This window comes from Podarcis muralis, chromosome 1, assembly GCF_964188315.1.
Source record: "Podarcis muralis chromosome 1, rPodMur119.hap1.1, whole genome shotgun sequence".
NCBI lineage: Eukaryota > Metazoa > Chordata > Lepidosauria > Squamata > Lacertidae > Podarcis > Podarcis muralis.
In genome coordinates, this window is record NC_135655.1 from 119,316,591 (window position 1) to 119,341,535 (window position 24,945).

The 24,945-nt window shown below is 46.8% G+C and overlaps 2 protein-coding genes across 2 annotated transcripts in view; both read left to right on the forward strand.

Annotated features, from left to right (window-relative positions):
• Nucleotides 1–2,039: 2,039 nt before the first annotated feature.
• ASNSD1 (asparagine synthetase domain containing 1) lies at nt 2,040–13,673 on the forward strand. Its single transcript, XM_028750342.2, has 5 exons — nt 2,040–2,111; nt 6,192–6,245; nt 8,024–9,578; nt 10,499–10,680; nt 13,099–13,673. The coding sequence occupies exons 3-5, from the start codon at nt 8,115–8,117 to the stop codon at nt 13,352–13,354; spliced, it is 1,902 nt and encodes a 633-aa protein (XP_028606175.2). The 5' UTR covers nt 2,040–2,111; nt 6,192–6,245; nt 8,024–8,114; the 3' UTR covers nt 13,355–13,673.
• Nucleotides 13,674–19,481: 5,808 nt separating this feature from the next.
• Nucleotides 19,482–24,945, forward strand: part of ANKAR (ankyrin and armadillo repeat containing) — a 57,252-nt gene continuing 51,788 nt past the window's right edge. Inside the window, exons 1-3 of the mRNA XM_028707832.2 lie at nt 19,482–20,079; nt 21,111–21,548; nt 23,443–23,606. Coding sequence (XP_028563665.2) covers nt 19,482–20,079; nt 21,111–21,548; nt 23,443–23,606 — 1,200 coding nt within the window. The remainder of the gene's footprint in view (nt 20,080–21,110; nt 21,549–23,442; nt 23,607–24,945) is intronic.

The window sequence follows — 24,945 nt, forward strand, 5'->3', positions numbered from 1 at the left end:
GCCTGCAAACCGGCCACATTGCAGGCCAGGATTCCCAGCAATCATCCATCTAAAAGTCTTATAAACTGGTCCCCTCCCCAACCAGCCTGCCACTTCCTAACTGCGTTCCGTGCGTAAAAGCGCAGCGACCCTTTGCAGTCCTTCCTTCCGTTTGCATATTTTCTCCCTCCCTCCCCCCCTTGAGCCGATTTAAGCCGTCTTCATAGGTTCTCCAACACGCCCGTCATCCCTCCGACCCAATCGGAAGAACCACCGCGATGGATCCACCCTGCTTCCCAGCCCAAGGAAAGAAGCGCGTCACTGTGGGCGGAGAGGGTCGTTGGATGGCGGAAGAAGCGGAGCGCCGGGTACGCTGCACGTGTGAAATGTAAGGTGCCCGTGGGGAAACCCTAGGGAGGTCTCAGGCAACCCTGAGCTCGTTGGATCAGATTCTGAGTTCAAGTGGGACTTGTTCCCCAGATAACTGGGCGCAATAGGTTTGCAGCCATAGACATCAGAATCATTTGATATTGTGATGGCTGCTGCCTCCAACGCTCCACTCCTCTGCCAAAGGCATGCGGGTTTTCCAGTGGGTTGCCCCAGTTCTGCCTCCTGAGGCAGCCGCTTCAGTGTGCCTCATGGGAGGGCCGGCCCTGTGATGGAGTCTGGAAGCGATCCGGAGTTCTAGCCTGGGAGGGGAGGTGGAAAATGGATATTCAGCCTGAAGGACTGTCTCCATCCCCATCATGCAGCCTGGACACTTGAGGTCCACCTCCAAGAGCCTTCTGGCGGTCCCCTCACTACGAGAAGTGAAGCTACAGGGAATCAGGTGGAGGGCCTCCTTGGTAGTGGCACCCATCCTGTGGAACACCCTCCCATCAGATGTCAAGGAAATAAATAACTATACAACTTTTAGAAGGCGTCTGGAGGCAGCCCTGTTCAGGAGGGTTTTCAATAGTGGATGTTTTATTGTATTTTTAATATTTCATTGGGAGCTGCCCAGAGCGGCTGGGGCAACTCAGTCAGATGGGCAGCATATAAATCATAAAATTATTATTATTCAGAAAGCTGCATTTCCTTACTTTCCACCATGTGCAAAAACGGTGTCATTTTCCACAGATCCAGCTTGTATAAATGGACTGGGCTGGGGCGGGTCTCTTTTTGAATGTAAGAAAGGGAGCCTTAACCCATTTCCACCATAAGCAAAAGTCTTCCTGCTTAATATCAGCAACAGACTTTGGGCTTTCAGCAACACCCTGTGCGATGCCAAAATTTGGTCCCCCTGCCCTCACTTTCTCTTCTACATTATTGTTGCGGTGCTCCCCCCCCCCCCCCCGGCTTGGTACCCAGTGCGAGTGAACCATTCACGCTCCCCTAAATCTGCTTCTGTTAATCTAGTATGCAGAGTTCCCCAAACGTGGGCCTCTAGCTGTCTTTTGGACTATAACTCCCATCATCCCTAGATAGCAGGATCAGTGATCAGGGATGATGGGAATTGTAGTCCAAAAACAGCCGGAGGCCCATGTTGTGGAAACCCTGATCTCATGGCATGAGTGCCTCTTTCATCCCGTCCTTCTAGTTTAAATTTATCTTGCGTTAGTTGGCAAACTCGCACTGGCTTTTCTTCCCCTCAGAAGTTGGGTGATGCTGCTTGCTTGGCCTCCCCCCCTTAACGGAGGCAGGAGGGGAAGAAGTGGGGCTGAGGCAGCAGCAAGGTCACTGCAGTTCAGATGCCCCTTTTGGTAACCCATCTCCCCATCCCACTGTGGGAAGCATTGTGACTCTTGAGTACCAGTTGCTGTGATTCCCAGGTGTGGAGAGCGCTGCGCTGCTCAGGTCTTGTTTGTGTGCTTCCTACAGGAATCTGTTTGGCCACTGTGAGAACAGGATGCTAGACTACATGGGCCTCTGGCTTGATCCTGAAGCTTTTCCCCCTCCTTTTCCTTCAGATCTCATGATCCTGGCTGGTTTTGAGGCGCGATTTTCATCCATCGAAAAAGCAACCTCTGATCGCACCGAAGAAGGACTGCGAGTGGCCTTGGAATATCACGGACTTGAAGCAGATGTCGAGCCAGATACCACAAAAGGCAGAGGAGATGAAGCTGTATGACAAAGAGGAGCTCAACAGAAAGGTGAATGGGAAAGGCATAACCTTAACAGAGGGAGATGGTCATCCAACACTTTGGTTTATTATGGAATCGGTGCTGTTCATGCATGCAAGTGGGGTTTGGGGATGTGGGATTTGGGGTTTTTTTTGGTTTTTATTTATTTATTTGCAGCATCCACCTGTTATTGTCCTCACCTAAAGGCCAAGCTGCGGTTTTCCCCATTTAATTAGGATTTAGCATTTCCATTGCTGTTGTTGTTTTGTTTTGTTTTTTGCTGCTGTTTTGAGACTTGCTGGGATTTCTGTGCAAATGGTAAACTCAGATTAAAGGGGGAAATAATGAGGGGCAGCGTTTTCATGAAGACAGCGTTGTGTGGATGTTGCGTAAAACTTGCATGCACCTTCATTTCATGCCTTCTTTATAAATATATCGTGGCAATTTTCCATTGTGAGGTGGGCAGCTGCAACGGTCAGCTACCTCCACTTGTATGAGTATGGCTTGATATAGCATATTGGTGCAATATTTGTGCTCTGCTGTTTCTCTACACTTGGTTGATGTTATATTGTTAGTGGAAAACAATAACAGTTCTTTTTACAAAATAAAACTTGTATGCTTGAGCAGTGTTCAAAACTCCCATTGTTCTGGGCGCATTTTGCAACAGGGAAGTTCATTAGCGCCAGCAGTTTCTGAGCTCTGGGCACAGTACTGCGCCTAAGATTTCAGATTAAAACTGCACAGTGGAAGAAAAGGAGGGCCTTTTTCTGCCTTCTCACTTCCAGCTACTGTCTGTCGACTGGAGAAGAGACCCTCTTAAGAATATTAGGGGGGTGGGCAGGAGAAGGACTAGACCATGTGAAAAATGAACATAATATTTTAACCGCAGTTCATTCATTTTCAGGTTTGTAAGCGCACCTGGACATTCCGTTGTTGCGCCCATAACCTAGGTTTAAGGTGCCATTTAGCTCCTAGCTTTCATATCTCAGTTTCTAACGCTGTTCATGAGCAGCGCCAAGTCCATGGGAAACTGCCGCACAGAGGTGCCCTAAATTGTTGCTGTGTTTGCATTGTTTCTGGTGGAAGAATCTTGAGCAGGCGTTAAGCTCTGCTGTCAAGCGAGAGATAAAAGAACTTGCTGTGACATTTTAACATCGTGATGTCAACAGTTTGTTATCTTACAACTGAATCCCTAAACACACTTATTAGAAGGAAAGCTCTATTGTACACAGTGGGATTTACTTCTGAGGAAACATGTGCTTGTACCATCTTGTTGATGCAACCACTATGTCTTGCAAATCATGAGAGTCTACCGTATTTTTCGCACCATAGGACGCACTTTTTCCCTCCTAAAAAGCAAGGGAAAATGTGTGTGCGTCCTATGGAGCGAATGCAGGCTTTCGCTGAAGCCTGGAGAGTGAGAGGGGTCGGTGCGCACGGACCCCTCTCGCTCTCCAGGCTTCAGGAAGCTATCCGCTAGCCGTGGGAGACCCAGTTAGCGGAGACCTTGCCGGCACCCAGAAGCTTGGGGCGCGCTGAGCTCTGCACGCCCCAAGCTTCGGGATTAGCGCTCCGCTAGCCGTGTCTAGGCTGCGGATAGCAGCCTGCTTCCCCGAGCGTCGGGCACCCTGAAAGCAGAGCGCCTGGCGCTTCGGGAACACACCCGCAGCGTGGAGAGCCTTGCAGGAGTTCCCCGCAAGGCTCCCCACGCTGCGGATAGCAGCCTGCTTCCCGGAGCGTCGGGCGCCCTGAAAGCAGAGCGCCCGCGCTTCGGGAACACACCCGCAGCGTGGAGAGCCTTGCAGGAGTTCCCCGCAAGGCTCCCCACGCTGCGGATAGCAGCCTGCTTCCCGGAGCGTCGGGCGCCCTGAAAGCAGAGCGCCCGCGCTTCGGGAACACACCCGCAGCGTGGAGAGCCTTGCAGGAGTTCCCCGCAAGGCTCCCCACGCTGCGGATAGCAGCCTGCTTCCCGGAGCGTCGGGCGCCCTGAAAGCAGAGCGCCCGCGCTTCGGGAACACACCCGCAGCGTGGAGAGCCTTGCAGGAGTTCCCCGCAAGGCTCCCCACGCTGCGGATAGCAGCCTGCTTCCCGGAGCGTCGGGCGCCCTGAAAGCAGAGCGCCCGCGCTTCGGGAACACACCCGCAGCGTGGAGAGCCTTGCAGGAGTTCCCCGCAAGGCTCCCCATGCTGCGGATAGCAGCCTGCTTCCCGGAGCGTCGGGCGCCCTGAAAGCAGAGCGCCCGCGCTTCGGGAACACACCCGCAGCGTGGAGAGCCTTGCAGGAGTTCCCCGCAAGGCTCCCCACGCTGCGGATAGCAGCCTGCTTCCCGGAGCGTCGGGCGCCCTGAAAGCAGAGCGCCCGCCCTTCGGGAACACACCCGCAGCGTGGAGAGCCTTGCAGGAGTTCCCCGCAAGGCTCCCCACGCTGCGGATAGCAGCCTGCTTCCCGGAGCGTCGGGCGCCCTGAAAGCAGAGCGCCCGCGCTTCGGGAACACACCCGCAGCGTGGAGAGCCTTGCAGGAGTTCCCCGCAAGGCTCCCCACGCTGCGGATAGCAGCCTGCTTCCCGGAGCGTCGGGCGCCCTGAAAGCAGAGTGCCCGCGCTTCGGGAACACACCCGCAGCGTGGAGAGCCTTGCAGGAGTTCCCCGCAAGGCTCCCCACGCTGCGGATAGCAGCCTGCTTCCCGGAGCGTCGGGCGCCCTGAAAGCAGAGCACCCGCGCTTCGGGAACACACCCACAGCGTGGAGCGCCTTGCAGGAGTTCCCCGCAAGGCTCCCCACGCTGCGGATAGCAGCCTGCCGCCCGGCGCAAGGGGCGCCCTGAAGCAGAGCGCCCCTCGCACCAGGCATACATCCGCAGCGTGGAGAGCCCTGCAGCAGTTCCCCGCAAGGCTCCCCAAGCTGCGGACAGCAGCCTGCTTCCCGGAGCGTCGGGCGCCCTGAAATCAGAGCGCCCGGCGCTTCGGGAACACATCCGCTGCGTGGAGAGCCTTGCAGGAGTTCCCCGCAAGGCTCCCCACGCTGCGGATAGCAGCCTGCTTCCCGGAGCGTCGGGCGCCCTGAAAGCAGAGCACCCGCGCTTCGGGAACACACCCACAGCGTGGAGCGCCTTGCAGGAGTTCCCCGCAAGGCTCCCCACGCTGCGGATAGCAGCCTGCCGCCCGGCGCAAGGGGCGCCCTGAAGCAGAGCGCCCCTCGCACCAGGCATACATCCGCAGCGTGGAGAGCCCTGCAGCAGTTCCCCGCAAGGCTCCCCAAGCTGCGGACAGCAGCCTGCTTCCCGGAGCGTCGGGCGCCCTGAAATCAGAGCGCCCGGCGCTTCGGGAACACATCCGCTGCGTGGAGAGCCTTGCAGGAGTTCCCCGCAAGGCTCCCCACGCTGCGGATAGCAGCCTGCCGCCCGGCGGGTGGGGCGCCCTGAAGCAGAGCGCCCACGTGCTAGGCAGACATCAGCCAGCCCCACAAGCTCGGGGGACAGCAGGGAGGCGCAGCGCCACTATCCCGCTGTTCCTCGACCTGGTTCGGTTTCCCTGACCTGCTTTTGGGGGGGAAATAAAGGGAAAATTTTTTCCCTTTATTTCTCCCCAAAAAAACTAGGTGCGTCCTATGGTCCGGTGCGTCCAATCGTGCGAAAAATACGGTAATTAATGGAGTTGGTAATTCTAAAGGCATAGCTGCTGCCTTCAACACAGAAACACACATCAGTAAAGCAGAATTTCTATTACTGTGCATTTGCAGAAGGGGCAACCACGTTGCTTCTTCCCATTAATGCTGTAAAGAAACTCAAAAGTGTGCCTTCAAGGCCATCCACATGCTGTGCAACTACCTGACATTCAGAAGACATCTTAAGGCAGCCCTGTTCAGGGAAGTTTTAAATGTGTGATATTTTAGTGTATTTTTGGTTTCTATGGAAGCCGCCCAGAGTGGCTGGGGAAACCCAGCCAGATGGGCGGGGTACAAATAATAAAATTATTATTATTATTATTATTATTATTATTATTATTATTATTATTATTATTATGTGCTCCTGTAATGTCCAAGTGTATTGGTGGTATTGAATTTAGTAGCAGGACATTTGCATTTTCTCAGTTTCTTTTCCCTTTTGTTGCAGATTAAAGAGCAAAAAGTTGTAGTTGATGAAGTTTCCAACTTGAAGAAGAACCGGGTAATTCCTTTTGCTAAATTATAACTAACTGTATATGAAGAAACCAGGGAGCTTTGAAAATGTGGTGTCCAGATTTGCGCATAACTGCAGCAGTGCACAGAGTAAACTGAGTTGTGATAGCTTTCGTACCTTCCACTTTTGTTCTAAAAGATATCTGCAAAGCAGCAACTACTTCGTGGGTCCCTAGAAATGTCGAAACAGGAAATTTAATCACACATGCATCCTTTGTGCCTGCTGAATGAGTGGGATCCTAATCAATGAAAACCATGACACGCTACTCTTGTGTCAAAGCTTTGTAAAAAAAAATTAAGTTAAACCTGCTTATAGACTTTTATAATCTAGTAAGATACACCCCCTCCCTGAGAAATGGTAGAGAAATAAGGTGGTTTCTGATTTTTTAAAAAAAATCAATTGTAATTTAAGACCAAAATTCAATAACAAAAACCTCAGAAATAAGAACACTTATTTTTCCCCAGTGTAGTTAAACCTACTTGTTTTCTTCTTGTTTTGCAGAAAGTTTACAGGCAGCAGCCCAACAGCAACATATTTTTTCTAGCAGACAGAACCCAAACACTATCCGAATGCAAAAGTATGTTCCTTGGCTCTCTTAATTTTTTATTTGTGATTGGGTGTAGAGAAGTTGCGTGATGTTACATAGTACGGATTTTACATGGTATTGCACTTGTACAGATAGCGTTCCTTTATATATGCCCAATTATGTCCTTAATACAAGTAGTAATCATCATCATCATTAGAATGTAGGCAACCATCCAGAAATATTTATGATGATTAGTGCTACGGGGCCTGTGTTTCATGAACCAGTTAGGAATTTTTGGTCCTTGGACCTTTATAAAGTGTGTCGTGTGATGGTGCGAAGCATATCACTAGTCTGAAAATAGCCATGGATAGATAGATAGATAGATAGATAGATAGATAGATAGATAGATCAGAAAGCTCAGGTTTACTGAGGATGTATATTTACGGGGTTTCTGATATTAAGAAGGAAGAAGATTGAAATATTCTTCATATGTGGTTGAGATTAAGGTTAAATCAATTAGAATGGTGTTTAAAAGGTAGACTTAAGAAGTTAGCTTAGCTCAACAAAATATACAGGGTGAAATGATGGATGGGTTTCTTTATAAAATGTAAATTCTCATATAAAAGAAGCTACTGTCTTCATACCAGTTTTTAGCATGGGGATGTGATCATAAATCATCTGAAAGGAGTTCATTACTGTAATACAAAAATACCAGTATTTGGAATATAGCAAGCTCAGATATTGCTGTTGCTAAACTTTACAGAAATGAAATTAAATCTGGTGGGGAAAAATATGCTATGTAGTTATGTGATGCAAGTTCCTGTTTTCCTGTCCTCTTTTTTTTTTTTATTCATACCTTCACCATGTGTTCAAACGGGTTCTGTAACCCTCAGCTCTGAATTTTCAGGTTCTGGTGCAGATGCCCATGAGAATACTAGCAGAATGAGTCTTCTGTTGCGACTGTTGTGTTTCCTTCCCTGCTGTTAGCTGGGACATAGATTACATATTGGCACCCCCCTTTCCCTGCTCCTGCCCAGTCCATTTGATTGGAGGAGTTGTCCTCCTACTTGTTATTGCAGATTTCTGGATCGTGGCTGCAGTTGAAAGTGTGCATATTAAATTTGGCAGTAATTGGACTTCTAGAGCATGCAGTTATGGACTGCTTAGAATACTTTATAACGCTTTTATTTTGCAGTTTTTTGCTGATGTGCTAAATACAGGTTTCCTCTCTTTTTTACAGACACATTAGATGAACTGAAGAAGGCACATCAGGAAATGGAGAATTTGGAGAAAGTCAAAATCAAGAAATAAGCCTCAAACACGCATTTACGATGTGTGGAATTTGCTGTGTGGTCAGCTTGTCTGTACGTCCCCCTGACGGCTGTTTCTTGAAAGAGGATATTTTATGTAATCTTAGGAGAAGAGGACCCAATAGTAGTCAACAACTGATAAAGACTGTACCCCAGCTTCCGTACCACTGCTTATTTTCTGGCCACGTGCTTCACTTAAGGGGACAGTTGACTCCACAGCCTGTGGAAGATCCTACGACTGGCAATGTGTTTCTTTGGAATGGAGAAATCTTCAGCGGTGTTCCTGTAACGGCTGAAGAGAACGACACTCAAATTATTTTTCGGCAACTTTGCACGTGCCGCCGTGAATCGGATGTTTTGTCAGTGTTATCTTCCATTCAGGGTCCATGGTCTTTTGTTTTTTATCAGGCGTCGGAGCATTGTTTGTGGTTCGGCAGAGACTTCTTTGGCCGCCGCAGTCTGCTGTGGCAGTTCAATAAAGAGGCAGACAAAGTTCTCGTTCTGTCTTCCGTAAGTGCCGTCTCTGGTAATCCGTGGCAGGAAGTTCCGGCATCAGGAATCTTCAGATTGGATCTCAAGGCCTGCGCTGTATCTGAAGCGGTGACTTTAATGCTGTATCCTTGGAAATACCCTTCCAGACAGAATGCTACCGAGAAAGCTGTCCTTGGTGACTTAAATATGGCTTCCAAATATTCCCCAAGTTACGTGTCTCTTGTGGTGAATGAATCACACACGTTGGTAGCGCCTGTCATTCCGTTAAATAAGGAGACCCTTAACACACAGGAGGAGTCCCGGTTATTTGATTTTACCAACAAGGTAGCAGATGTGGAAGTTCTGCAGATGTTTCTTGCAGAGCACCATAAGAAGGAACTCGTTCGCCAGTTTATTGACGTGTTGAGTAGAGCAGTCGAGAGACGGGTTTTATGTCTGGCTAGAGAGGGCGATCATTTAAGAGGAGAAATGTCAGGAGCAGCTCCGAGGAGACCCCATGTTGCGGTGCTTTTTTCGGGGGGCATTGATTCCATTCTCATAGCAGCCCTTGCTGACAGGCACGTTCCTTCAGAAGAACCCATTGATCTTCTCAATGTGGCCTTCAAGGTAACAGACCAAGGAAGGCAAAGCAGTTCCACCAAGAAACAGAGCAAGGAACAAAAACAGTCGCCCCCTAGTCAGGGATGCTTCGATGACACCGGTATTGTGAAATGTGGCTCTTCGTCATCTTTTAACGTGCCTGACAGAATGACTGGCAAGGCAGGGCTGGAAGAACTGAAAACCATCAGTCCTTCCAGATCGTGGAATTTCGTGGAAATCAACATTACACTTGAGGAGTTAAAAGCAATGAGACAACAACACATAAGTCATTTAGTTTATCCCTTGGGCACTGTTCTGGATGATAGCATCGGTTGTGCTGTGTGGTTTGCTTCCAGAGGAGAAGGCCTGATTACCAGTCAGGGAGATATAAGGCCATATAAAAGCATTGCGAAGGTATAAAGCTAGCTATTGATTTATGACTAACGACTCTCTAACACACATCTGTTTTTACTGCATAGTTGATATTGCAATCCTAAGCCTACAAGGGAGTGAGCCCTGCTTATACTGCAGGCATAACTTTGCAGTTCCTTTTTATTTTATTAGCTCTTTTGCCACACATGTAAAATTGAATGTGGACAAGTTAGATGCGTGTAAGTAAGCTACGGGCTTACTGTCACTGATAGAAACTGGGATACGAAAGTTAGGAGCTAAATGGCACCTTAAACCTAAGTTATGGGTACAACAACGGAATGTCTAGGCATGCTTTTTTATAACAAGAATACAAGCCGAAAATGAATGAACTGCAGTTAAAATATGTTCATTTTTCACATGGTTGAGTCCTTCTCCTGCCCACCCCACTAATATTCTTAAGAGGGTCTCTTCTCCAGTCAGCAGAGAGTAGCTAGAAGTGGGGAGGCAGAAAAAGGTCCTCCTTTCCTTCCACTGCAGTTTTAATCTGAAATCTTAGGTGCAGTACTGTGCCCAGAGCTCAGAATCTGCTTGCACTAATGAAATTCCCAGTTGTGAAGTGCACCTAGAGCAATGGGAGTTTTGAACACCGCTTACTGTATTCTTTTTGTAATGATGATGGCTCTATGATTTAAATGGGATGGAAATCTGGCACAGTCGTAATAGTCATCTGCATATTTCCAGCTGAATAAAATGCTGTTCTGTCTAAATAGATTGCCAGTTGTTCATTGGAACAGAACTGAACCTTATAAAACTGTTTATTTAAATCTAAATAGAGTTTAATTTGGATGTAGCTATAATTAGATTTACCAAAGTAAATGCAAAATATTGCAGAGTAAAAGTGTTTTAGGGTACAGCTGGTTGAGTAAATAAATGCTAAGACTGCAAGTTGTGCTCTGTTGCAGATTGTACTTACTGGAATTGGAGCAGATGAGCAGCTTGCCGGCTATTCTAGGCACCGGGCTTGCTTTGAAAAACATGGTTTGGAGGGATTGAATGAAGAACTGGAAATGGAACTGGGGCGAATTTCATCTAGGAACCTTGGCCGAGATGATAGAGTTATTGGGGATCATGGCAAAGAAGCTAGGTAAGCTGTTTGGAGGGGGAAGTTATTGGGCTATTTCTTTTAAAATCATCATAACTCAGGATATTTTGTTAGCATCATGACTTCATTCAGGTGCAGCAAGTTGGAGTGATGATGTTGATGTTGATTTATTAAATTTCTATACTCTCCTTCATCCGAGGATCACAAGGTGGTTTTTAATATAAAAAGAGGAAAAAAATACATACCATAATAACAAACTAAATCAATTCCCCACCCCCATCAGTTTAAAAGGCCATAGATTGTTTAATTAGCCAAAGGTCTGACAGAAGAGGAATGTTTTTGCCTGGCACCTAAATACATGCAGGAACTTGTGGCGCTGTGATCTAAACCACTGAGCCTCTTGGGCTTGGCTTGCCAGTTGGAAGGTTGGCGATTTGAATCCCCGCGACGGAGTGAGCTCCCGTTGCTCTGTCCCAGCTCCTGCCAACCTAACAGTTTGAAAGCACACCAGTGCAAGTAGATAAATGGGTACTGCTGCAGCGGGAAGGTAAACGGCGTTTCTGTGCACTCTGGTTTCCATCACAGTGTCCTGTTGCGCCAGAAGTGGTTTAGTCCTGCTGGCCACATGACCCGGAAAGCTGTCTGCGGACAAACGCTGGCTCCCTCGGCCTGAAAGCGAGATGAGCGCCGCAACCCCATAGTCAAGTTTGACTGGACTTTTACCTTTACTAACTACAGTCATACCTCGGGTTACAGACACTTCAGGTTGCGTTTTTTTCAGGTTGCGAACTGCCGAAACCCGGAAGTACCGGAACGGGTTACTTCCAGGTTTTGGTGGTCGCGCATGCGCAGAAGCGCTGAATTGCAACTCGCGCATGTGCAGACACGCCACTGCAGGTTGCGAACATGCATGGATCACTTTTGCAACCCAAGCGTCCACTGTACAGTGGTAGCTCGGGTTATACACTTCAGGTTACATACACTTCAGGTTACAGACTCCGCTAAGCCAGAAATAGTACCTCGGGTTAAGAACTTTGCTTCAGGATGAGAACAAAAATCGTGTGACGGCGGCACGGCAGCAGTGGGAGGCCCCATTAGCTAAAGTGGTGTCTCAGGTTAAGAACAGTTTCAGGTTAAGAACGGACCTCCAGAACAATATAAGTATGTAACCAGAGGTACCACCGTATATGCAATGAGGGCACCGGCTGAACCTCCTTCCGGAGAGCATTCCACAGACAGGGGGCCACCACAGAAAAAGCCTGTTCTCATGTTGCCGTCTTCCAGACCTGTTGTGGAGGAGGCACACGAAGATTGCAGGGTTCAAGATTGGTTCATATGGGGAGAGGTATCATGGTCCTGAGCCGTTTAAGGCTTTATAGGTCAAAGCCAGCACACTTAATTGAACCCAGAAACTTACTGGCAGCCTGCTCAGACCAGGATCGGTGTAACCATCTTGCCCTGTTGAGCAACCTGCTGCAGAATTCTGCACTAGCTGAAGTTTCCGATCCATCTTCGGAGGCAGCACCACGTATAATGTGTTGCAGTAATCTATCCTAGAGTTTACCAGAGCATGGGTGACAAGTTAGGCTATCCCTGTCCAGATAAGGGCACAGCTGGGCCACTAGCCGAAGCTGATGGAAGGTGCTGTATGTCATCGAGGCCACCTGAGCCTCAAGCAACGGAATCCAGACGTACCCCCCCAAACTGCGTACCCTCTCCTTCAGGTGGCGTGTAACCCCATCAAGAGCAGGCAACCTCCCATCCATCCGGTCTAAGGAACCGCCCACTCACAGTGCCTCTGTCTTATCTGGATTGACCTTCAGTTTACACATCTCAGAAGGATGTGTCTCTCCACAGTTTCCCACTGTATGCTTGTCTAGCTCTGAGCTGCTTGGTTTTTTTAATATGTGTATGTATGAATACGCGGGTGGCGCTGAAGTCTAAACCACTGAGCCTCTTGGGCTTGCCGATCAGAAGGTCGGTGGTTCGGATCCCCGCAACGGGGTGAGCTCCCGTTGCTCAGTCCCAGATCCTGCCAACCTAGCAGTTCAAAAGCACGCCAAAAAGTGCAAGTAGATAAATAGGTATCACTTTGGTGGGAAGGTAAACGGCATTTCCGTGCGCTGCTCTGGTTTTGGTGTTCCATTGCACCAGAAGCAGCTTAGTCATGCTAGCCACATGACCCGGAAAAACTGCGGACAAACGCCAGCTCCCTCGGCCTGTAAAGCGAGATGAGCGCCGCAACCCCAGAGTCGTTCGCGAATGGACTTAACTGTCAGGGGTCCTTTACCTTTATGAATAATTCACACATTTGGATACTTATGGAAACTACTAATTAGCTCTGATTGTAACCGCCAAATAAGTCGATTCAAGGATTTTTCCAAAAAGATTCTTCGCAATTTATTTTTGAATTCTCTTGAAAAATAAGTTTTGCTTGGTTTTCTTTTCTTTTTGTTTTAGGTTTCCGTTTCTTGACGAAGAAGTAGTATCTTTTCTCAATTCTCTTCCCATCTGGGAGAAAGCAAACTTGACTCTACGTCGAGGCATCGGGGAGAAATTGCTTCTCCGCCTGGCAGCGGCTCAGCTTGGCTTGACAGCCTCGTCGGTCCTGCCAAAGAGGGCCATGCAGTTTGGTTCCAGGATTGCAAAAATGGAAAACAGCAGCGAAAAGGCATCTGACAAATGCACAAGACTCCAGTCACTTCCAGTCGAGTAGCTGCGTACAGGATTCTGGGAAGCCTGTTATGAACTCAATCACATGGTAGTCACAATCCAGGAAATGGCAGATACAGCCAGTGTGCTTAATTGGGAGTCAGCCCCAGTGGGATCAGCACTGGGACTTACTTTTGAGTTAATGTGTGCAGGATCAGTGCTAGAGATCCCGCTGAGAACAAATGTATGGAGTCTCACAACCCACGATATTCTGTTGGCTTCAGTGGAACGTTGTCATGACTAGCTAGCTAGATGTTCCCTGGTTTCTGAATGATGTTTGTGTGTTGTGAACATGAACGAAAATAAAGGGTTTTTTAAAAGTCTCGGACTCTGTATATTCGTTAATGTAGTCGTACATCTTAGCCAAGGGCATCAAAGCAGACACTCAAGTAGATTCCACAAAGGGAACCAGCAAGTAGTTGAAAGGTTATAGAGCTGCTCTGTGTGCAGACATTTTAAGCTGTACCCTTGTAAATAAAGTGTTATACAATGCCAGTGTATTAGCTCCCAAGTATCTCTCCATAAGGAGCCATTGGTCAATGCTGGCTCTGTATACTTGTACAGTGGTACCTCAAGTTACATATGCTTCAGGTTACATACACTTCAGGTTACGGACTCTGCTAACCCAGAAATACTGCTTCAGGTTAAGAACTTTGCTTCAGGATGAGAACAGAAATCGTGCTCCGGCGGCGCATTGGCAGCAGGAGGCCCCATTAGCTAAAGTGCTTCAGGTTAAGAACAGTTTCAGGTTAAGAACAGACCTCCAGAACGAATTAAGTACTTAACCCGAGCGGGTGGCGCTGTGGGTTAAAGCCTCAGCGCCTAGGACTTGCCGATCGCATGGTCGGCGGTTCGAATCCCCGCGGCGGGGTGTGCTCCCGTCGTTCGGTCCCAGCACCTGCCAACCTAGCAGTTCGAAAGCACCTTCGGGTGCAAGTAGATAAATAGGGACCGCTTACCAGCGGGAAGGTAAACGGCGTTCCGTGTGCTGCGCTGGCTCGCCAGATGCAGCTTGTCACGCTGGCCACGTGGCCCGGAAGTGTCTGCGGACAGCGCTGGCTCCCGGCCTATAGAGTGAGATAAGCGCACAACCCCAGAGTCTGTCAAGACTGGCCCGTACGGGCAGGGGTACCTTTACCTTTACCTTTTACCACTGTACAGTTATTCCCAGTGCACATTTTTTGTTCCTGCAGAATATGTCTTTCACATAGAGCAGAGGTTTTTAACCTTTTTGAGTCCACATCTCCCTTGACCAGCTGGCAGCCTCTCACCCTTTTTCAAACACCCTTGTGGAGTGTTCCCTCGGTCTCCTCTCCCCTCTCCTTAGGAGTCCTCCAGGCAGTTGCTGCTGCTGTCCCTGGTCTCTGAGCTGCCCCTTCTCCAAAGAGGTGCCTCCCAGAGGCACCATTTGCCTGGGGAGCTTGTAGCCAGGGCTGCTGCAACAAACAGCTGTGCAAGCCTTTGGGAGGCAGAGATGCAAGAGGGCATCAGAGGAGAGACAGAGGCTAGTGTTGCCCGTGGCACCCTGACCACCCTTCAAGACACCCCAGGGTGCCACTGTCAGAAAATACTTTTCATGTATGCAACGGCAGCCACACAGATGCTACGAGCCCAGAGGTGGAAAGAAGATGAAAGTCCCTAGCAGATAAGAATGGTAAACTAAGCTGTTGGACTATGCCGAAATGGCAAAACCGACGGGAACACTCAGGAACCAAGAAGGCAAAAGTTTTAAGAAATAATGGGAAAGATTTATAATGTAAGAGACCACTGTAAGCAAATGAAAACTTTAGGATTTTAACAACGCTTGTAACAAATACATTGGATAACATGGAGAGACTTAAAATACAGATGAAGAAATAAGATGCAGTTGAAAAATATGACAATAGTGTGTATTTGATATTGTTATAATTTTACACTTGTAAAATCAAATAAAAATTACTTATGAAAACCACTGGCAATAAATACTTCTGTGAGTGTAGAAGCAGCATGTACCTGTGTGATGAAGGCTATAGATCAGGTGTGCTGAATTTTCCAATAGGACCAAAATTGCTTAGCATCTTTGCTAAAGTATACTGCCCGTAAATTTTGGCAGCTGCCCTCGGGGGCGCTAGAGGAGAAGAGTCTGATGATGGACAGTTCCATCTTCTTTCTCTTCTCAAGGACATCATAGCTGCTTGCTGTCTTGCTCCCACCAGTTTCCTTTGCATAAGCGAGGGGAAGGATGGTGTGGTGGTCCGAGATCGGAGTGCATTTTTATTGGGTAGATCCATACTGCAGCTGCACCTGAAATAAAGATATGGTGCAGTTGCTGGCAGAGATGTTGATGTAAATGACAACAAAACTGGTTCAGACGCCAAGAAAACCTCACTAGAATGAATATATCAGCAAAGGTTTGCTGCAGTCATCGTATTGTTCAATGTGGATAATAAATTACTGTTGCAACAGTGATCAGATGCCAGGTTGTTTGACCCACACTTATACCTAAACTCCCCACTTGAGCTGGAAGAAAATTATGCAACTGATGTTTGAAGAGCAGCACAAAGGCAACTGAAAGCAGAGTGAAGAATTCCACTGTAGTAACTAATTCCAGAAGTAATCTACTAGCTAACCCAAATTCACTAAAAAGCCAGTGTGGGCCTTGGGGGAAAACATGAAACAGATCACAACTTTTTTTGTGCAGATGAATGCAATCTTGAATTCAAGAATTAAAACCTACTGTTCTGCTCTGGTCAGACCTCACCTGGAGTACTGTATCCAGTTCTGGTCACCACAGTTCAAGAAGGACAGTGACAAACTGGAACGTGTCCAGAGGAGGGCAACCAAAATGGTCAAAGGCCTGGAAATGATGCCTTATGAGGAACGGCTAAGGGAGCTGGGCATGTTTAGCCTGGAGAAGAGGAAGTTAAGGGGTGATATGATAGCCATGTTCAAATATATAAAATGATGTCATATAGAGGAGGGAGAAAGGTTGTTTTCTGCTGCTCCAGAGAAGCGGACACGGAGCAATGGATCCAAACTACAAGAAAGAAGATTCCACCTAAACATTAGGAAGAACTTCCTGACAGTAAGAGCTGTTCGACAGTGGAATTTGCTGCCAAGGAGTGTGGTGGGGTCTCCTTTGGAGGTCTTTAAGGAGAGACTTGACAACCATATGTCAGGAGTGCTCTGATGGTGTTTCATGCTTGGCAGGGGGTTGGACTCGATGGCCCTTGTGGTCTATTCCAACTCTATGATTCTATGTTAACATGCCACAGGAATAATATCTTTTGGAGGAGATGGGATCCTGAAATAAAATTAAGATTACTCCTGATGGCAGAGACATTTCTCTTTCAATAGTGGAATGGTTGTAAGTAATCTGAAGAGATTTGTTGATCGTAATAAAATTAATGGTTGTAAAACTCATGGAACACGCTGACCCGACGTTCTTAATATTTTTAAATGGCAGATCTGGAGCTATTTTGTAGAATGGATTGCAACACAGGAGGTGATATAGGAAGAAATGCCTTGAGGATGAAGGAAATTTGCTTTTTTGATTAGCATGAGCGGGATGGCTCCTTGCCGAAAGCTCGGGTCTCCTCTGATTTTCATTTCTTAGGAGTCATTTTTCAGCTTGCTAACAACAGCTGTGCATTTGTTGGCAGAACCACAAAGAATTTGAAGTATATATACTGACTAGGCCAGGCATAGGCAAACTCGGCCCTCCAGATGTTTTGAGACTACAATTCCCATCATCCCTGACCACTGGTCCTGTTAGCTAGGGGTGGTGGGAGTTGTAGACCCAAAACATCTGGAGGGCAGAGTTTGCCTATGCCTGGACTAGGCTGCCTAGATTAGGCCATGGAAAATTCTAGTGTGGCCACGAATATCCTTCTTTATTTGGAAAGGGCGAGCTGTTTGGTGTGAAATAGGGAAGAGGGCAGCCTTTCAGAGTCAGAAATCCCATTGGATGCAAGCAGACGAGCACAGTGAAGTTCCTAGCATACTTATTTCATACTGAACTGTAGAAGGGACACTCAGAAACAGCACATAATACAATTGACATTGTCTGGGTCCACTGAAGAGCTGTCTGCCCCCACAGAAAAGGTGGAAATTGCCCAGTAAAAATACTCTTTTTACTGACTCCATCCCACAGGCTCCCTCACTGTTGACTTCCCTCATTGTTCTTTGGTTTCCATGGCTACCACATCTAGTCAGCAGCCTCTCTTCCCACATTGTCTACTGCACAACAGCTGAGGGAAACAAAAGTGGGTGCTCCCTAGACCTGGGTCAAGAGACAAGGCCTCACAGTTGCTGGTTGGTACCTGCGCAGACTTGTCTTTTGAATGCACCGCCTGGATTTGGGAAAGCATTTTTCTGGTTATGCTTCTATTTTTCCTTCTGAGATTTCGGCAATATTGCACTTTCTTTCTTAACTACGGCAATCTTCTGTTTCTCTCCCCCTCTACACCCACCTCCCGCAATCCAGAAAACATACAGTTTAGAATGGGTGTTCAAGATCGCAGGTGGTTTTTCCCCTTGAGTCTTTTCATGTTCCAGTGGGTAGTTTAAAAAGAAAAAAACAGTAACCAAGTAGACTTTCCCTTTTACCTTACTTTTCAGGTCATGCTTAAATAGAAATGGTGATAATAATAATAATATTGTTGCAGCTTTCATAAGGGCCCAGTTCAAAATGGTGTCAGGGCTAGGATTGTCATAGTTGTTGAGGTATTTTTTGGAGCAGGGGGGCAAAGTTGTCAAGCTTTTTAAAGTTTTGCCCCAAGTTGTTGAGACATTTTTGAGGTATTTTTAAGAGAGTTCGCCAAAATCTACGATACCAACATGGCAGTTGCCTTACCTCCAGATTTCCCAGGACATTTTCAGTGATTTCCGCCTGGACGCAGCTTCTGAAGGCCAAATCCCAGCTATCTAGACATATGACAACCCTAGTCAGGGCAGGGGACTTTCTTGTCCCATAAGAAATTGCTTAGTTATTACAAACTTCTACTATTTATTTACTTACTGCCTGCTATCCACCCTAAGCCCCCAGTGCAGATTACAGCAATTAAAAGGCAATATTAAATATTAATATTAAAATATTAAAAACAAAAAAAAAATATTACAATCGCAGAAATAAGGTTGGGCCAAAGCTAAAGAAATGCACCTCTAGAGAGGCATTCTTCTCTAGTCCTATTTGAGTGTCCAGCTTCACCTGGCAGTAATCTCTACATGTACCGTTGCACACCACACTGACCCCTCTGCATACATTGAGAGCATGCCCACCCCAATAATCATAATTTTATTGTTTATATGCCGCCCGTCTGGCTGGGTTGCTCCCAATGAAGTATTAAAAGCAGGGCTGTCTTAAGCATATGTGGCGCCGGGGTGCAAAGATCTGCCCGGGGCACCCCCCCCCCAGGTTGCTCAGTCCCAGGCGTGCAGGAAGGTGGAGCTGGCCTCAGCATCTCGCAGCCTCAGTCGCCCCCAAACTCACGGTGCAGAGCCGCCCGCAGCAGAAAAGCCCCTTGTGGCGCTCCGACTGACAGACGGGGTCTTCCCCACACTCAACTCTCGGGCCCCGGACTCTCGGCCTGGCGCCCCTGAGAGCCCGGCGCCCAGGTGCCCCGCACCCCTAGCGCCTTTGGGTAAGCACAATAAAACGTCAACCATTAAAAACCTTCCCTAAATAGGGCTGCCTTCAGATGTCTTCTAAAAGTTGTGTAGTTATCTATCTTCTTGACATCTGATGGGAGGATGTTCCACAGGGTGGGTGCCACTACCAAGAAGGCCCTCTGCCTGGTTTCCTGTAGCTTCACATCTCACAGTGAGGGAACCGCCAGAAGGCCCTCAGAGGTGGACCTCAGTATCCAGGCTGGATGATGGAGGTGAAGACACTCCTTCAGGCATACTGGCCTGAGGCAGTTTAGGGCTTTAAAGGTCAACACCAACACTTTGATTTGTGCTCCGAAATGTGCCTTGTTAAAGGTCAAGGAATATATTACTTAGGCTCTGTGTTTTAGTCCTATCTTCACAGGAATATTTCTGTTCCAACAACCCATAAACCACTTGATTAACTCACGTGCATTACATATTCTCTCTCCCTCTTTTTTTTTAAAGTATTTAGGAAACAATAGAACAGGAAAAGAGGCAATATGATGCTGAGACCACTAAAAAAGCAAGCGATTAGGAATGAGCAAGCAGATGAGGCGACTTATTTAGCCCACCTCGCTGCGCAGAGAAACGCAAGTGCCTTCTTTGAGAAGTACGAGCGAAGCGAGCTTCAGGAACTACTGACCACTTCGTTTTGTAGCTGGCTGGCAACCAAAGATAACTTGCGCCAAACGTTGGACCTCCCCACTGGGCTGCTGAGACAAATGAAAAGCATAAATGTCCCAACGGTTATTTTTCTAACACCCGTGGAGCCCGACTTAGAGTTGGATTGCAGAGAAATCCATCAGATCATCAGAGAGTTGTCTGTTGGGATTTACTGTCTGAACCAAATTCCGTCCATCAGTTTGGATGCTAATTACGACCAAAGTACTTCTTGCTCCCTCCCTCCAGCGTACTTTGACACGCGAATCGGACAAATGTTGATCGCAGTGGATTACATGCTGAAAGCCTTGTGGCACGGGGCATACATGCCCAAAGAAAAACGCGTCAGATTCTCTGAACTGTGGCGTTCTAGCATGGATATTGACGCAGACGGCATCCCTCAAACAGAAAGAACTGCCTGTGCAGAGTTCTGTCAAGCTGGTAAGAGAGGGTTGCCATATTTCAGGAGGTGAAAATCCAAAGCCCGGACAAAAAAGTTGCTGCCTAAAGTAGAAATTTGTACCTACTCATACTAGTTATAAGCCCTGTGGCACAGACGAGGAGCATCCAAATTCTTATCTGCATTGGCAACACCCACCAAAGGGTGCCTTGGAATGCTGCTTGCTAAATTTGGGTGCCTGTATTTAAAACAGAAGTAAATGGGAATTTAATAGTTTCCAAATTTCTCCTTGACGAAAATCAGCACTATTTCTCTAGAAACAGAGGTTCCAGAACTCCCCATGAATGCCTCCCTTGTTCTCTTATAACGGCACCTGAGAGGTGCCAGAACTGAATTCTGGTGAGTTCTGGCTGAAAAAAAGCCCTGACAAAAATTAAAGTAAGGAGGAGTAATGAGTTCTCTTGACATGCAAGGTTATCCTGTATGATTTAAAAAGCCACTTCTGTGAACTTTTATTTGTGTTAGATTTTTTTACATACTAATTACAGTTATTTCACTTGCGCTCATATATATATATACATGTGTGTAAGTAGGTACACATGTAGGTAAAAAGGTATGCGGGTGGCGCTGTGGTCTAAACCACTGAGTCTCTTGGGCTTGTCGATCAGAAGGTTGGCAGTTCGAATCCCCGCAATGGAGTGAGCTCCCATTGCTCTGTCCCAGCTCCTGCCAACCTAGCAGTTCGAAAGCACGTCAGCGCGAGTAGATAAATAGGTACCGCTGTGGCAGGAAGCTAAACGGCGTTTCCGTGCACTCTGGTTTCCATCAGAGTGTTCCGTTGTGCCAGAAGCAGTTTAGTCATGCTGGCCACATAACACGGAAAGCCATCTGTGGACAAACGCCAGCTCCCTTGGTCTGAAAGCGAGATGAGCGCCGCAACCCCATAGTCGCCTTTGACTGGACTTAACTGTCTGGTCCTTATCCATGTAGGACAGGGAATATCTGTAGTTTAACTGATCTGTTTTTATTTCATATATTTATATATCTTTTTGTGTACATATGTATGATATAGGTCTAATGGATATTTCAAAAGAACCAGATTTCCAAGGAATCTATGAGGAAAACCTGAATGAAGATCCAACGTATGACCCTAACAGTCCAGAGGAAAAGGCATTCTTTATGCAGTTTGCGGACTACATATTTCTTAAGTTGACTTTTGCCACCACAGAGGTTCAGCAGTATGAAAATGTGTTCAAGTTTGATGCAGCATACAACCTTTGTAACGCGGTAAGGATGACTGAGGATACCCTCAGTATGCATGGGTACCAGAGGCTGCAGCAGAGGCTAGCTCTTCAACAAAAACTTGTGAAGAAATACCTAGAAAAAAAGGTCGAGATCCGGAAAAACATAGCATATCTCAAGCTGATGAGTTTTCTTATTCCATTTATTATCAATTTAAAAAGGAAAAATAAAATCCCGAATTTAAGTCGGCTTCTTCAGCCATATTCAGGTAAGTCTATGTTCTACCCTTTTGCTGAGAGATTGCTTTTAATCCATTAACACGATATAGGCCATATCTGTAAGAACAATCATACGAGCCCCTTAGGTAAAGGTAAAGGGACCCCCGACCATTAGGTCCAGTCGTGACCGACTCTGGGGTTGCGGAGCTCATCTCACTTTATTGGCCGAGGGAGCCGGTGTACAGCTTCCGGGTCATGTGGCCAGCATGACTAAGCCGCTTCTGGCGAACCAGAGCAGCGCACGGAAACGCCGTTTACCTTCCCACCGGAACGGTACCTATTTATCTACTTGCACTTTGACGTGCTTTCAGACTGCTAGGTTGGCAGGAGCAGGGACCGAGCAACGGGAGCTCACCCCGTCGCGGGGATTTGAACTGCCGACCTTCTGATCGGCAAGCCCTATGCTCTGTGGTTTAACCCACAGCGCCACCCGCGTCCCTTTACGAGCCCCTTACCAGTTGTCTAAAATGGTACAGTCCTGATTCAGGTTTAACAGCTCAGTGAGAACTAGAACTGCTTTTTTAAAACAAACAAACAAACAACTTTACAATCAGTCCAACCAGCAATGATACATCACACACAATCCACATTAGACAACAGTAGCATAAAGAAAAGTAAGGAGAAATGCAAGTAACGCTTAGTAAACAAACAAACAAAAGCCAGGCAATCGACATGACATGCTTGTATACCCTGCAATGGACTAAAACAAATGAAATTTTGTGTTAACAAAAGCATACAAGAGGCAATGCACCTGAAACGTACCCTCCAACATTTCTCTGATAAAAGCAGGGACGTCCTTTTCCATAATAATAATTCTACTATTTATTAACCAGGCAGAGGGCCTTCTCGGTAGTGGCGCCTACCCTGTGGAACGCCCTCCCATCAGATGTCAAGGAAATAAGCAACTATCTTACTTTCAAAAGACACCTAAGGCAGCCCTGTTTAGGGAAGTTTTAATGTTTAATGTATTGTGTTTTTAATGTTCAGTTGAGAGCTGCCCAGAGTGGCTGGGAAAACCCAGCCAGATGGGCAGGGTAGAAATAATAAATTATTATACCCCACCCATCTGACAGCCTTGCTCCAGTCACTCTGGGCAGCTTCCAACGTATATAAAAATATATAAACACATAAAACATTAAAAAAAGCTTCCCTATACAGGGCTGCCTTCGGATGGCTCAGGGGCTGGATAACTCCAGATCCTCAAACATTTCTCTGATGACAATAGGGACATCCTAAGGAAAAGCAGGACATTCCAGGATCAGATGAGAAACTGGGACAGTTTTCTGTAAATCCGGGACTGTCCCTTGAAAATAGGGACACTTGGAGGGTCTGCTAAAATTAAGGTACCAGACCCCCTCCAAATGAATGAATAACTGTTGATTGGGGTTCCTTGTGGCAAGAATTAATAAAGGAAATAAAAGGGAACCAGTCACCATGAAATTTGTTCCTAATGAACAAGAACTGGAACTACTTCTTAATCCAAAATGTCAATCTTAATGTCAAAAGAGTACACTATGGCTCTATCTCCACCATACATTTAAAGCAATATTATACCACTTCAGATAGCCATGGTTTTCCCCAAAGAATAATCAGAATTGTAGTTTATGGTTTTGTGAGGAGACCCACGTTCCTCTCATGGAGATACAGAGTGGTTTAACAATCAACTCCTCTTCCCAGGGAACTCTTACATAGCATACTCTTTTGACACCAACCAGTCCTTATTATGTGATGAAACTACGGGAAATCTGCATTTCTGAAAGTGCTGCTTAAAGTTTGGGCATATAATTTTATATTATTAGTAATGTCATTCATTCGTGTCATTCGCTGAGAGCAGTGGCAGCTGCCTTCTCCTCTGTGGTAAAAAGCAGCTCTTCCTTTTTGTAGACGACAAAGTCAAAACGGAACGGGAACTGCCTCCAATTTTGCTCGGACCAGATTTTAAGTGCCAGCATTTTCTATACACCCAGAATCAGTATTTCCATCTCCACGGTGGCATTGAATATGATGTTGGTACTCCTTCAGTTGAAGACCTTTCAGATGAGATTAAGGTACTAAATCGGCATTTTCGAAATAATTTAGCCTGCGATAAGGAGAGATTGTAGGGGTTGGGGATTTACAGCTTCAGGGGATTATGGTACATTCCACCTGCTCTGGAAAATAATAATTTGCTCCCACTGAAGGTTCAGCTTTACGGCTTAGGATGCCTCCTTTGTCATGGGAAGCTCATGAAGACTGCATATGCACTATACCTTTTAAAGCTCATTCGAAGCAGAGTCTCCCTCAAAAGAATTCTGGGCACTGTAGATAATGTTAAGATTTTCTGGGAAATGTAAATCTGTGACAGGTAAAGCTACAGTGCTCAGAATTCTTTGAGGGAAAGAACCTGCTTCAAATGTGCTTTAAAGATGTAGCATGGACACCACAGAAACTCGTCCTACCACTAGCTGGGTCTGGTTCAGCAGCTACAACCTCTCCAGAAGACAGGCCATCTAACCAGTCATCTATGCCCTGACAACCTCTTTTTCAGATTTCTGTGAAATGTTCCATCTGGGGCTGCCTTTGAAGCTGGTTTGGATGCTTCCCTTGGTACTTTCTTGTTCAGGTTGTACCTCAGAAAAATGTCAAAACAGTTCGGCTAGTTGCCAATTCACTTTGGAGCCCCCTTGAAAGTACTAGTGCTCCCTTTTAAAGCCCTAAGTACACCTGAAGGAGCGTCTCCACCACCATCGTTCTGCACAGACACTGAGGTCCAGCTCTGAGGGCCTTCTGGCGGTTCCCTCACTGCGAGAAGTGAAGTTCCCTCCCTGCGAGAAGCCAAGTTACAGGGAACCAGGCAGAGGGCCTTCTCGGTAGTGGCACCCGCCCTGTGGAATGCCCTCCCATCAGATGTCAAGGAGATAAATAACTATACAACATTTAGAAGATATCTGATGGCTACTCTGTTTAGGGAAGGTTTTTAATGGGTGACATTTTATTGTGCTTTTAATACTTTGTTGGTAGCTGCCCAGAGTGGCTGGGGCAACCCAGTCAGATGGGCGGCATATAAACAATAAAATTATGGTTATTGTGGGGACCTTCCCTCAATGCATGCAGAGGGGCCAGGGTGGTGTGCAATGGTACATGTAGAAATTACTGCCGGGTAAAGCTGGACACTCAGATAGGACAAAAGAAGAGTGCCTATCTAGAGTTGCATTTCTTTACCCAGGGGTATAAATAATATATTATCATTATCTTTTTTATAAAAAAAAAATTATTAGTATTTTCCACACAACAACAACATGAAAGATATCAGAAAATAACAATACACAACACACAAAAATCAACATTCGAAAACTAAAAAAGCAACAACAAACACAAAACAAAAAAAACAAATCCATATCTTATAAG

Coding starts and splice junctions, on each gene's coding strand:
- ASNSD1 (XM_028750342.2), top strand. CDS start 8,115: ATGTGTGGAATTTGCTGTGTGGTCAGCTTGTCTGTACGTCCCCCTGAC. Junction 9,579..10,498: donor CATATAAAAGCATTGCGAAG/GTATAAAGCTAG, acceptor GCTCTGTTGCAG/ATTGTACTTACTGGAATTGG. Junction 10,681..13,098: donor GATCATGGCAAAGAAGCTAG/GTAAGCTGTTTG, acceptor TTTTTGTTTTAG/GTTTCCGTTTCTTGACGAAG.